The following is a 10,882-nucleotide window of genomic DNA, read 5'->3' as shown; positions in this document are numbered from 1 at the left end:
TTGAATCCCGGCAGCAGCAATTTCTTTCACCTCTGTTTCAAGTGGGAAGGAAGTGGTAAACCCCAAAGAAACAAACAAAACAAGTTTACTTTTACAGTCATATAAAGTCTTTATAAAATGGCCACCAAGATACATCACTGATATAATGGTTACTTTCTAAACTGGCATTAAATTCTTAAATTTTTGTTTTTGTTTTATTTATATCATGTTAATGGGGGTGTTTTTCATCAAGAATATATTAATACCTTATTGGAAGACTTTAAGATTTTATTTCAACTGTTTAACTATAACAGTAAACACTCATTTTATCACAGACCATTCACAAAGTAAAACTTTGTAAAAGAGCAGAAACATGTCCAGATAATTTCCTTCCCCTTCAGTCAATAAATATCCGAAAATGGTCAGTCCGAAATCAAGCTTGTTTATAAATACACACATTAACATGCGACTTATTAGCACATGAGAGAGGATTATAAAACTTATGCTAGCAAAATTTTGAGTGAAAAACAAATACTGATGTTCATTGCAATATTGTACACGTGAGTCTGTGAATATTTACGCACTTTGGCGCAGACATAACAAAAAAAATGCTTTCCTTTAGGACACCGCAGGATCTCCTCGTTAAGTTGATACTTAGGCCGTCCGCACAATCGGAGCCAAGATTTGCACTTCTCATGCTTCATCTGAGATTTGGGAAACGGTATGAACACAACACCTCCCTATAATCGCTCGAGGAAGCGAAATCGATGTTGCAAGTTCCCCAGCAGCAACGTATCACCATTGTCAGAGAATGTCAGAGTAGCGAAACGTAAACAAAAAGGCGTATACTACCCGCGATCTGATGGTCAATCAAAAGCTGTCGATCGGCCAATTAGGTTGTAGTGCGCTACCGCAATAAAGAACTAGTATAGTGCCTATTTCGCCACATCCAAGATTCACGCCTATTTAATTACATTCGTCAGTTTATATATATCCAAAGCAGTGGACTGTATTGTATTAACAACTTATCAGTTTGTTTGTCAATTTCTTTGGGAACAAGTGATACACATTGCGAATTTAAGTCCGTGGTTTAGCGAAAGCACACACATTGACCATCCTACCGAGAATGCACCTTGCACAAGACTGAAATTTGAATTGCTAATAGGCAACTTGTAGTCTGTTAAATTACGTCAGCAGCGATTACAACCGGTATCATGTATACATGTTAATGAACAAAAGAAGAAATAGGACTTGGGTAAGACTATTGTAACCCTGGGCGCATGTCAATTAGGAGACCAGGAAATAAAATAGGTCTAAATCTGCTGGTATTTTTCTACCGGATCAAAAATCGCTGATAACTGCACCTTCTGTAATTGTTTGAATAACAAGTAAGTTTATAAAGTTTTAATTTTCATTACGTATGATTTTGATAAGCTTCACTACATAATAAGACAGATTCTTGGACGAAAGTGCTCCACTGACAGCCACAGAAACAAAGTATGTTCTTAGTGACCCGCTAAATCAACAATGCTTCTTTAATGTATCCAATGAAAGTTTCAAAGTAGAAGAAAATTATCTTATCAACGATTAATTGTAAATCAATCGGGATAAGCGGGTCACATAGAAAGTAAGAAGAAGCAAGAAAACAGGAGCAGTTTGATACTTGCAGGTAGGATCTATATGTGTTTATTCAGTTAGAGCTTTATTCGATAAACCATGAACGAGTCTTTGGCTGTACCGATGTATCTACAACACCTTAAAACCTTTGCACACTGACAAAACGCGGAATGCTTTTAAACGGGTCTGTAAAAAAAAATACTGAAAGCGAACTACAATGTCATTCGTGTGTATTGTTGGGAGTGAGACGAGTGCTAGATTCGAGTTACCTCCCTTCGTATACATTGCAAACAGGATGTCATTGTAGAAGAGTAGTCTAGATGGCTGTCCATTGTGTAAATGAATTAAAGCTAGCATGGTTATGTGTAACAAAAGTGGCGGGAATGCACAACCAGATCGGGGTTCGAACCCAGGACCCTCCGCATTATAGACAGACCCTTGAGCTACCTAGTTGCCGACGGTCGACCCAGTTCAGTTCGCTATATTCTTCCCTCCTTTTATTAAGTCTCCGCTCCTTAATACAACTATATATAAAACTCGGACTGGTTTCCCCGTGTCAACCATTCACTATTTGAAATAAGAGTTGGTCACAAGCATTAAAAGTAGTATGAGCGGAAATGCATGGCCAGACCGTGGCTCGATGATTACATGGCTACACGATTTAAGGTCGAAATGGAGTACAAAAGCAAAAGGAGGCAACCGTTTTGTTGTGTCATTCTCTATTCATGACATAACATCTTTTTTTTTTACTTTATGACATCACAATCGATTTCAACCTGGCACAGGCAAAACGGAGAACTGCCCAGGGTATATTACAATAAAGACATATACTAAACTATTCAATTGAATGAATTCACTTGATAACGGGTGGAATATGTGACAAAATAAAATTTGTCGTTGGCAATATAACCTTAATATGTATTCAATGTATACATCTACATGATGTTATTATTAACAACAAAATATATAGGAAAAAAATACCTAAGCAAGCAACCATCACGGTTGATCTTCAGTCACGTGATGGAGTAAGGGTGTTGACGTAGTTCAGATCTATGGGATTTTTTTCTAATTTATGGATCATTCCTTTTGTGGATTTTGGTGTTTTGTGACAATATATTTGTTACCTCTCTTGGAAATTTGTGTGAAAACTGTGTTTCATACCAGTATTTGGAGCTTTTCTTTACCCGGTCCCAAACAAAGGATATGTCCTATACAGGACTTAGCACGGACCAGGTGCCCGCCAAGGCTCGTCCGAGTGAGGTAAGTGAGACCACAATATCTCACGACCAAGCCGTAACTTATACCACTCCTGTTCAAAGTGTTGGTATCAAGAGACTTTCTTTTGCCTCATCACCTGATATAGATGATGAATCTGTTGCCAAAAAACAGCTTAATGTTACACCCAATTTTGAAACTCCCGCCGCGGCCCCACCCACTCAGCCTGACAGTAACCCAGGTTTTGCTCTAGCCATTGATACTTCTGATCCCACTTTTATCAGCAGTCTTGTGGATGCGTTAATCGGACCTGTATCCAAGCTTGTCGCTTCAGTCATAACCAAGACTCTCTCTACCCAGTTTGCGCCTCAAATTGAAGATGCTCTCAAAAATGTCATCAGTGACAAATCATGTTTTAAATCTACACTTAATTCCTGTGTAAAAGAAAATATAGGGCCAGTTATTGATGAAAACTTAACTTTACTACAAAACACAGTTGAAATCCAGAACAATCAAATCAGAGACCTTCATGATAAAATCCAACAACTAGAAAGTCAGTTATACTCCCGCAGTAATATACTGGACGGGCATGAACAGTATTCACGAAGAAATTGTCTAAAGTTTCTCAATGTTCCTGTGCCCCAAGGGCAAGACGCCCGTACCTTCAAAGCGCTAGGTGCTGTCCAAGATATCTGTGACCGACGATTAAGAATCCAGGTACAACAACATTCCATTTCCAGATGTCATCTGGTAGGCCCTATCAGGAACGGGAAAGCATCAGTCATCATCCGTTTCGTTCGTTACACTGACAGGGAACAAATTTTTGACTCCAAAAAGGAACTTAGGGAGTCGGGTATTCTCATTGTCGAGTCTTTGACAAAATCGCGACAACTATTGTTCATGAGCTAAACCGTCAAATACACGACAAGAAACTGTTTTCCTTCTGGACGAGAGACGGCAGGATCTTCGCCAAAAAACCAATGAATCCACGAAAACTCTAATAAAAACAATCAATGATATAAATGCCTTAGTTCCAGACTATACATACAGGCCCAAGTAAAAAATTTTAAAAAATAGAACTTTTCACTGTTGCATTATCTATGGATTATCTATTTAAACGTGCATGCTAGTGATGATTGATTGTATGCTTCACATTTGTATCACTAATATTATACTGTATTTTCGCATTATTTTCTGTTATCTCCATGGCTGTATTTTTTTTTATTTGTCAGTAAGGTGTGTTATACTTATTTTCTCCTTTTTTTGGAGTAAGGAATTTGAGGACTAAGGAGTTGTGTAAAAAACATTTCTCTTATGTACAGTTATATATATATATATATATATATATATACATATATACAATATACTACATTGTAACTAATATGAACCGATATCTTTCCATGTTATATTAGCGTGTTATCTTAGCGTGTTATTCTAGCAGGTCACCTAAGCGTGTTGCCTAAACGCGCTACTTTAGAGTATTATCCTACTTTGTACACTGTGTAGGGGTGCTACATAGTGTACAAAGTAATGTGGTACCTGCCTGGTACAATTAACATCTGTACATAGATTTAGTCCGCATACTGAATATTGATACTTACGAATTCTTTTTTTTTAATGAGTCCGTCCGTTCGTCCGGCTCGCCGTCCTTTAAATGATTACACTTTGATTAAGGTATGTTATACAGGCAGATTATATGCTGTGCTTGCTGCAACATTATACTGACGATAGTCCATTAGTATATTGTTTCTTACGTCTTAACGTATCCCCATATTATGCATATGTCCGTCCGTCCGTTAACTTTTCCTGGCTAGTGTATATTTTTACGTTGAGGCAGTGCGGTATTCGGTCAATTGTATCGATGGTTCAGTCGACGTGGCTAGCGTTTTTGACCAACACGGAAGCTGAGCTCTCGATAAATTGATCGGTCGACCGGGAACTGTCCGATACATCATATGTAAATACATAGCATACGGTGCACAATATTAAGTAAACAGCACGGTCGTATACAATATATATGTATGAAAGTATAACCTATGGTGCATACAAGTTTACGCACTGTACAATATGTTAAACTACTTTACCAGTAAGTGTTTAATAACGGTTGTTTTTGTATGTGTAGTGAGCAAATATAAGGATGTGGGTGTTGTTCATAAGTGTGTATGTGAGTTTATACGTGTGTGTGATGCACGTGTATGTACGCTATGTAGTGTTACATATATATGTGTGTAGAGTGTATGTGAGTTTATACGTGTGTGTGATGCACATGTATGTACGCTATGGTGTGTTACATATATATGTATGTATGTGTATTGTGTATATTTACAGCTATGCGTGTATATTTTGGATATGTTTGGGAGTGCGTATGTTATGCATGTGTATGCGTGTGAGTATGTGCTGTGAATGTAAGTGCGTGTATGTGCTATAATGTGTGAGAGAGGGTGAGTATGCGCGTGTGTAAGGGTGTGTGTGTGAGTGCGTTGAGTATATATGTATGTATATTTATATATGGACTTAGGTATTGACGCGTGTTTGTGTTTTGGATGTATTATAGCTTGTACGTGTGTACATGCCCTATATGTACAATATACTTGATTATTTCATGTACTTGTTGCTTAGAGTGTGCTTACACTTGGTTGTACATTAATATGTGTAATTATAAGTGTGTATGTATATACTGTATATTGAAATAATTATACATTGAATAGGTCAACATATTTTTTTGCCAAATCTACTTGTTGTATTTGATCCTCTATCGCTATATCAATTAATAACATTATTATTCCCGTCTGAACTGTGTTTTAGATTTATACTAAAACTCGATATGTCGATTATCTCATTGCTTCACGTGGTTTTGCTGGTTTGCACCCTGCCTACTATGTATGATACCGTTTCGCTATTTTGAAATCACTTCTATTTCTATCATTAAATCTCGGGTTAATTTTAAGCATGTTCGACTGTGGTCGTCTTTATCTTTCTTGGTTAATCTATAATTTAAATAAATCAATGCTCTCCTGTTTTCAAAATTTTGAATTTTCAGTAATCTTGTTGCTACTTTATATGGAATCCAATCCTAGCCCGGGGCTTAACGAGCTTTCGATTTTTCACCTTAATATCAGAAGTGTTAGGAATAAACTTGATTATGTAGAAGATATGGCAGGTGAGTATGATATTGTATGTCTAACAGAAACTCATTTAGATGATCAGATACCTACAGATGATTTACTTATAGCTGGATTTCATGAACCTTTTCGACTTGATAGGAATTTTGCTGGTGGAGGTGTTCTGGTCTACATAAACGATCTTCTAAAAGTAAACCGCTTACCGGAGTTAGAATTTCCTGGGGATGAGGTAATTTGGATTAAAATCACACTAACCAATTCGTCTTTCATTATAGGTACAGCATATAGACCAGAAAATTCTGTGTTACCCTTTTGGGATAATTTGCGTACATCTATTAATAATGCTTTAGATATAACACCAAATATAATAGTAACTGGTGATTTAAATGTCGACTTATTAACTGCATCTTCTAGCCATTATCTTTTCGAAATTATAAGTTCTTTTAGTATGATTAATGTCATAAACGAACCAACTCGTACTGGACCAACTCGATCCAGCCTTCTGGATCCCATTCTCTTAACTCAGTCTATTTCTTGTATTGATTCTTCTATAATACCAGTTGATAAATCCTTCAGTGATCATGATAGCTGTACTGCTTGTATTAATCTTCCATGTGCTTTTAGATCTATTTATAAGCGTAAATTTTGGCTATATAAAAGGGCTGATTTCCGAACGTTTAATAATCTCATTTCTAATTATGATTGGAATGATCTTTTCCTTAATTGTAACTCAGTTGATATTGCTTGTGAACGTTTTACTGATATTTTTTACATTTTGCGAATTCATGCATTCCATCTAAAGTGGTCACTATTAGACCTAATGATAAACCTTGGATGACCTCTGAATTAAGGAAAAATTTGAGAAGTCGTGATAGGTTTCATAAAATTGCGAGGTCAACCAAGCTTCTTTCGGATATTAACAAATTTAAGTCTCAACGAAATAAGGTTAACAACATGAAAAAACACGCCCGTTTATTATTTTATGAGAATGTTCATTGTATAATTGAAGAATTTGTGTCTTCTGATCCAACTCGTATTGGAGACTTATTAAAAGGTTAATGAATTCAACTGGAACTTCACAATCTATTCATTCTCTTGTAGATCCTCACACTAATGATGTTGTTACTAATGATGAAGACAAAGCTAACTTATTAAATGACTATTTTTGTAATATTACACAAGTCGATGATAGAAACACTGCAGTTCCTGTAGTTGAGTCTAAAACCAACAAAACGTTTAGTTCTGTAAGAGTAAATAGAAATGAAATCCGTGATGTTTTACAGATATTGAAGCTCGGAAAGGCCTCAGGTGAGGATGGGATCAGTCATCATATGTTAAGAAATACATCACAAACTGTTTGTATTCCACTTGAAATTCTTTTTAACATGTCTATATCGTCAGGTATATTTCCAGCCAATTGGAAAGTAGCAAAAGTTATGCCACTTTTTAAAAAAGGTCACAGGCATTCTCCCTCTAACTATAGACCGATTTCTCTTCTATCTACTGTTGGAAAAGTCTTTGAGCGTGTTATTTTCAAACATCTTCATAATTATTTCGTAGAAAATTCATTATTTTATAAACACAAGTCTGGCTTTATGCATGCGCATTCTACTGTATATCAGCTCATTGAAATTTATCACAATATTTGTATTGCTCTTGAAGAGAAAAAACATGTATGTATGGTCTTCTGTGATATTTCTAAATCATTCGATCGTGTTTGGCATAAAAGTTTGATGGCAAAATTAAAATCGTACGGACTTTGTGGTGAAGTATTTACGTGGCTAGAAAACTATGTATTTAATAGGCAGCAGAAAGTTTTCCTAAATAGTGTTTATTCTCAATTAGGTTCAAACTCAGCAGGGGTTCCTCAAGGTTCCATTCTTGGACCACTTTTGTTTCTTATATACATAAATGATATTGCCGATGTCCTTGAATCATCTGCTCGTCTTTTTGCAGACGATACTTCTTTATTAAAGTCTTCCTCATCATGTCTTGAAATCCAAACTGTCTTAAATAGGGATCTTGATTCTTTAAACTTTTGGGCTAAAACTTGGTTGGTTACTTTCAATCCAGACAAAACTGAGGTAAAATTTATTTTTAATTCGATTGACATAGATGATGATGTAGACCTGAAGTTAGACGGGAAAGATTTGAATTTTACTGATCATCATAGGCACTTGGGGGTAAATTTTAATTCCAGTGCAAAATGGGGAGATCATATCAATGCTACATATATGTCTGTTATGAAGAAAATCAATGTCTTAAGCTCATGAGATCTTTTTGTTTTCAAAGGACCATGGACCGTAAGGATGCGGCAAAAATACGCCATCATATGGAGTACATCATTGAAAATATTGACGTTAGCGCTTTTCAGAGACATTTAGTAGGAAAGGGGTTGAAACTTGAAGATGTCGCTCCGCTTGATAAGGAGACTGTACTCCGTGAGAAAAACAGAAAATGTTTGGAATGTCTAATTAAACCCGGAAACGAATGCGCAAGTTATGAAGTTTTGATAAATATCCTGAATGATTTTAATTATAAGGAAGTTGTGAAGAAGCTTGAAAGTGGCCTACCACCTGGAGCAACAGCAGAGAAAGGTGAGTATTGTTTTAGATGTAGAAGATTCTTCATTGTTTTTTTGTTAAAAGGCAACAAAAACTTCTTAGTTCAGTTACTCGAAAATACAAGGTAATTAAATATGAATAAGAAATAATTACAGATACAATAATCCAGATACTGATCGTTTGGTCGTCACCTCTTTTATCTGGCCATCCTCCATTTTGGCTGGTCTTTACTTGTTTTGGTTGGTCATTCCATCTTTTGGCTGGCACTACTTTCTTTTGTCTAATCGTCTTTTGTTTTGACTGGTCGTTCCTTTTGACTATTCGTCTGTTCTTTTTGCTGGTCATCCCCTTCTTTTGGCTGGTTGTTACTTTTTTTGGCTGGTGGTCCTGTTTTTTGGATGGATTCTTTAGGCGGTTGGTATTTTTTGGGTGGTCATTCCCTTCTTTTGGCTGGTCGTTCCCTTTTGACTATTCGTCTCTTCTTTTGACTAGTATCTCTTCTTTTGACTACTCCCTCTTCTTTTGGCTGGCCGTCCCCTTCTTTTATCTGGTGGTTCCCTTCTTTTGGCTTGTCGTCCCCTTTTCTTTGCTGGTCGTCCCCTTCTCTTGGCTGGTCGTCCCCTTCTTTTGACTGGTCATTACTTCTTTTGGCTGGTCGCCCCTTCTTTTTTGCTGGAAGCATGCGTGAAATTGATAATCGTCCACGCTTTCTAATGACATAGGACATTAGAATGAGGATTTTACACTATTACTATATACACTTTATGAGGTGATTAGATTGTAGTAACAATGATTTGTCTCAAAGTAAATGGTAATATTATCGGTTTTCTTATTATTTTAACTGTATGGACTAAAAACCAAAACAGCAAGCTGTGGGTATACACTACTGTATCACCTAATTCATTTCAACTTTGATGAATTAACTTCATTTCTTTCAAGTTACTATAACAGTGATGTTAACCATAACTATGAGTTAGGTTCAGGTCAATATGAATTTATCTAAGACAACGACATCTTCTTCACTTTACACACTAAAAATTGTAATGTTACCCTCTCTTTTCAGCTCCAACGAAACCACGCCGCATCCTTGTACCTGAACACAAACGCAATATCAACCTGAGCCAAAAACACCTGAAGCAGCTCTCTGAGACTGTTTCTCCAAAGGACATTAGAGAATTGGCAACGTGTTTAGGTTTAACAGCAATAGACGTTGACGTTATAGAAAGTGACGATCCTTGCAGCATAAAGGCACAAATGATGAAATTATTATTTCTTTGGAAAAGCAAAAAAAAGGGCAAATGCCTTGGTGAGCTTATGAACCTGTATGATGAGGCCATTGAAAATGGTGTATACATCGATATTGAAAAATTGGAGAAGATCATTAACTGGGACATAATGGAATGAGGACAACAAAGATACTGATGACTGCGAGGTTTCTGGCACAGCGACTTCCCAGTCTGTGATCAATTTCATGTTGACATCTTTATATTGTACCAATTAAAATATGAAAGAAAACAGCCTTCTACAAACGGGTTATTTCCTTGCAAAATGAATTCATTAAAACGTTTTATGGTTGAAGCATCTGTTTGAATTTGTTTAGGAGATAACTAAGTTCTATGCTGGCAGTGTGGTTGTAATTTAAAACATCCAGCTGTTAACCTGTGACATTTGACTTTCACAGTCGACTTAGACCTTCTTCTTTTCACAAACAACGCGATAACATTCAATTGCTCTTATAATGACCTTGATATTTGACCGTCAAGTTCAAGCTTTCTTTTATTAACTTCGAGTCTATCGACTCATAATTTTAGAAAAAAACAATATCAGTTTAACAGTACTTGCAATACACATTCAAAAATATATCCATGCATTTATTGGAACGGATGTGATATGTACTGGACAACTTGGGTGTCGAATCCTGTTGTATATATCAATGCAAATGAAATATGTTTTAAAATGTACGGATATATTTTCCCTGGAAACCGGATATCGCGGACAGTTATGTGCCGTCGTGGCCGAGTCATTCAAGGAACTTGACACAAATTGCCATCGATGGCAAAGCAATGAGACCCCGTGATAGATGAATGACTTTCAACTTCACATCGTTCAACTGTCTACATGACTACTGCTCAATAACCAAAATGCCAAGGGCCCTGATATGGGACCAGCACCATGCTGAAATGAGGTTTGGTCAAATTAAAATACCATGACCCACTTGTAAGGTCGCAAGACTCCAAAATGTTCAAATCTGAGGGATTATTTCATAATAGCCAAGAGGCACAGTGCACTGATATTGGGTCAGTGGCATGCTGGGCTACCCAATCGTTCAAATGATTATCCTTGACCTACTTTTACGGTAAAAAATGTTAAAATTTTAAAACATCT

General features: G+C 36.5%; 1 protein-coding gene across 1 annotated transcript; it reads left to right on the top strand.

Annotated features, from left to right (window-relative positions):
- Positions 1-1,284: 1,284 nt before the first annotated feature.
- Positions 1,285-10,032, top strand: LOC132561537 (uncharacterized). The gene is made up of 3 exons (XM_060226239.1): positions 1,285-1,367; positions 8,226-8,530; positions 9,561-10,032. The coding sequence occupies exons 2-3, from the start codon at positions 8,230-8,232 to the stop codon at positions 9,899-9,901; spliced, it is 642 nt and encodes a 213-aa protein (XP_060082222.1). The 5' UTR covers positions 1,285-1,367; positions 8,226-8,229; the 3' UTR covers positions 9,902-10,032.
- The last annotated feature ends 850 nt before the right edge of the window (positions 10,033-10,882 follow it).

The sequence above is a fragment of the Ylistrum balloti genome, unplaced genomic scaffold (genome assembly GCF_031769215.1).
Source record: "Ylistrum balloti isolate Yb309-2 unplaced genomic scaffold, AGI_CSIRO_Ybal_v1 Utg371224, whole genome shotgun sequence".
Lineage (NCBI taxonomy): Eukaryota > Metazoa > Mollusca > Bivalvia > Pectinida > Pectinidae > Ylistrum > Ylistrum balloti.
Note: the sequence above shows the minus strand (reverse complement) of the source record. Positions and strands in the feature narration are given on the sequence as shown.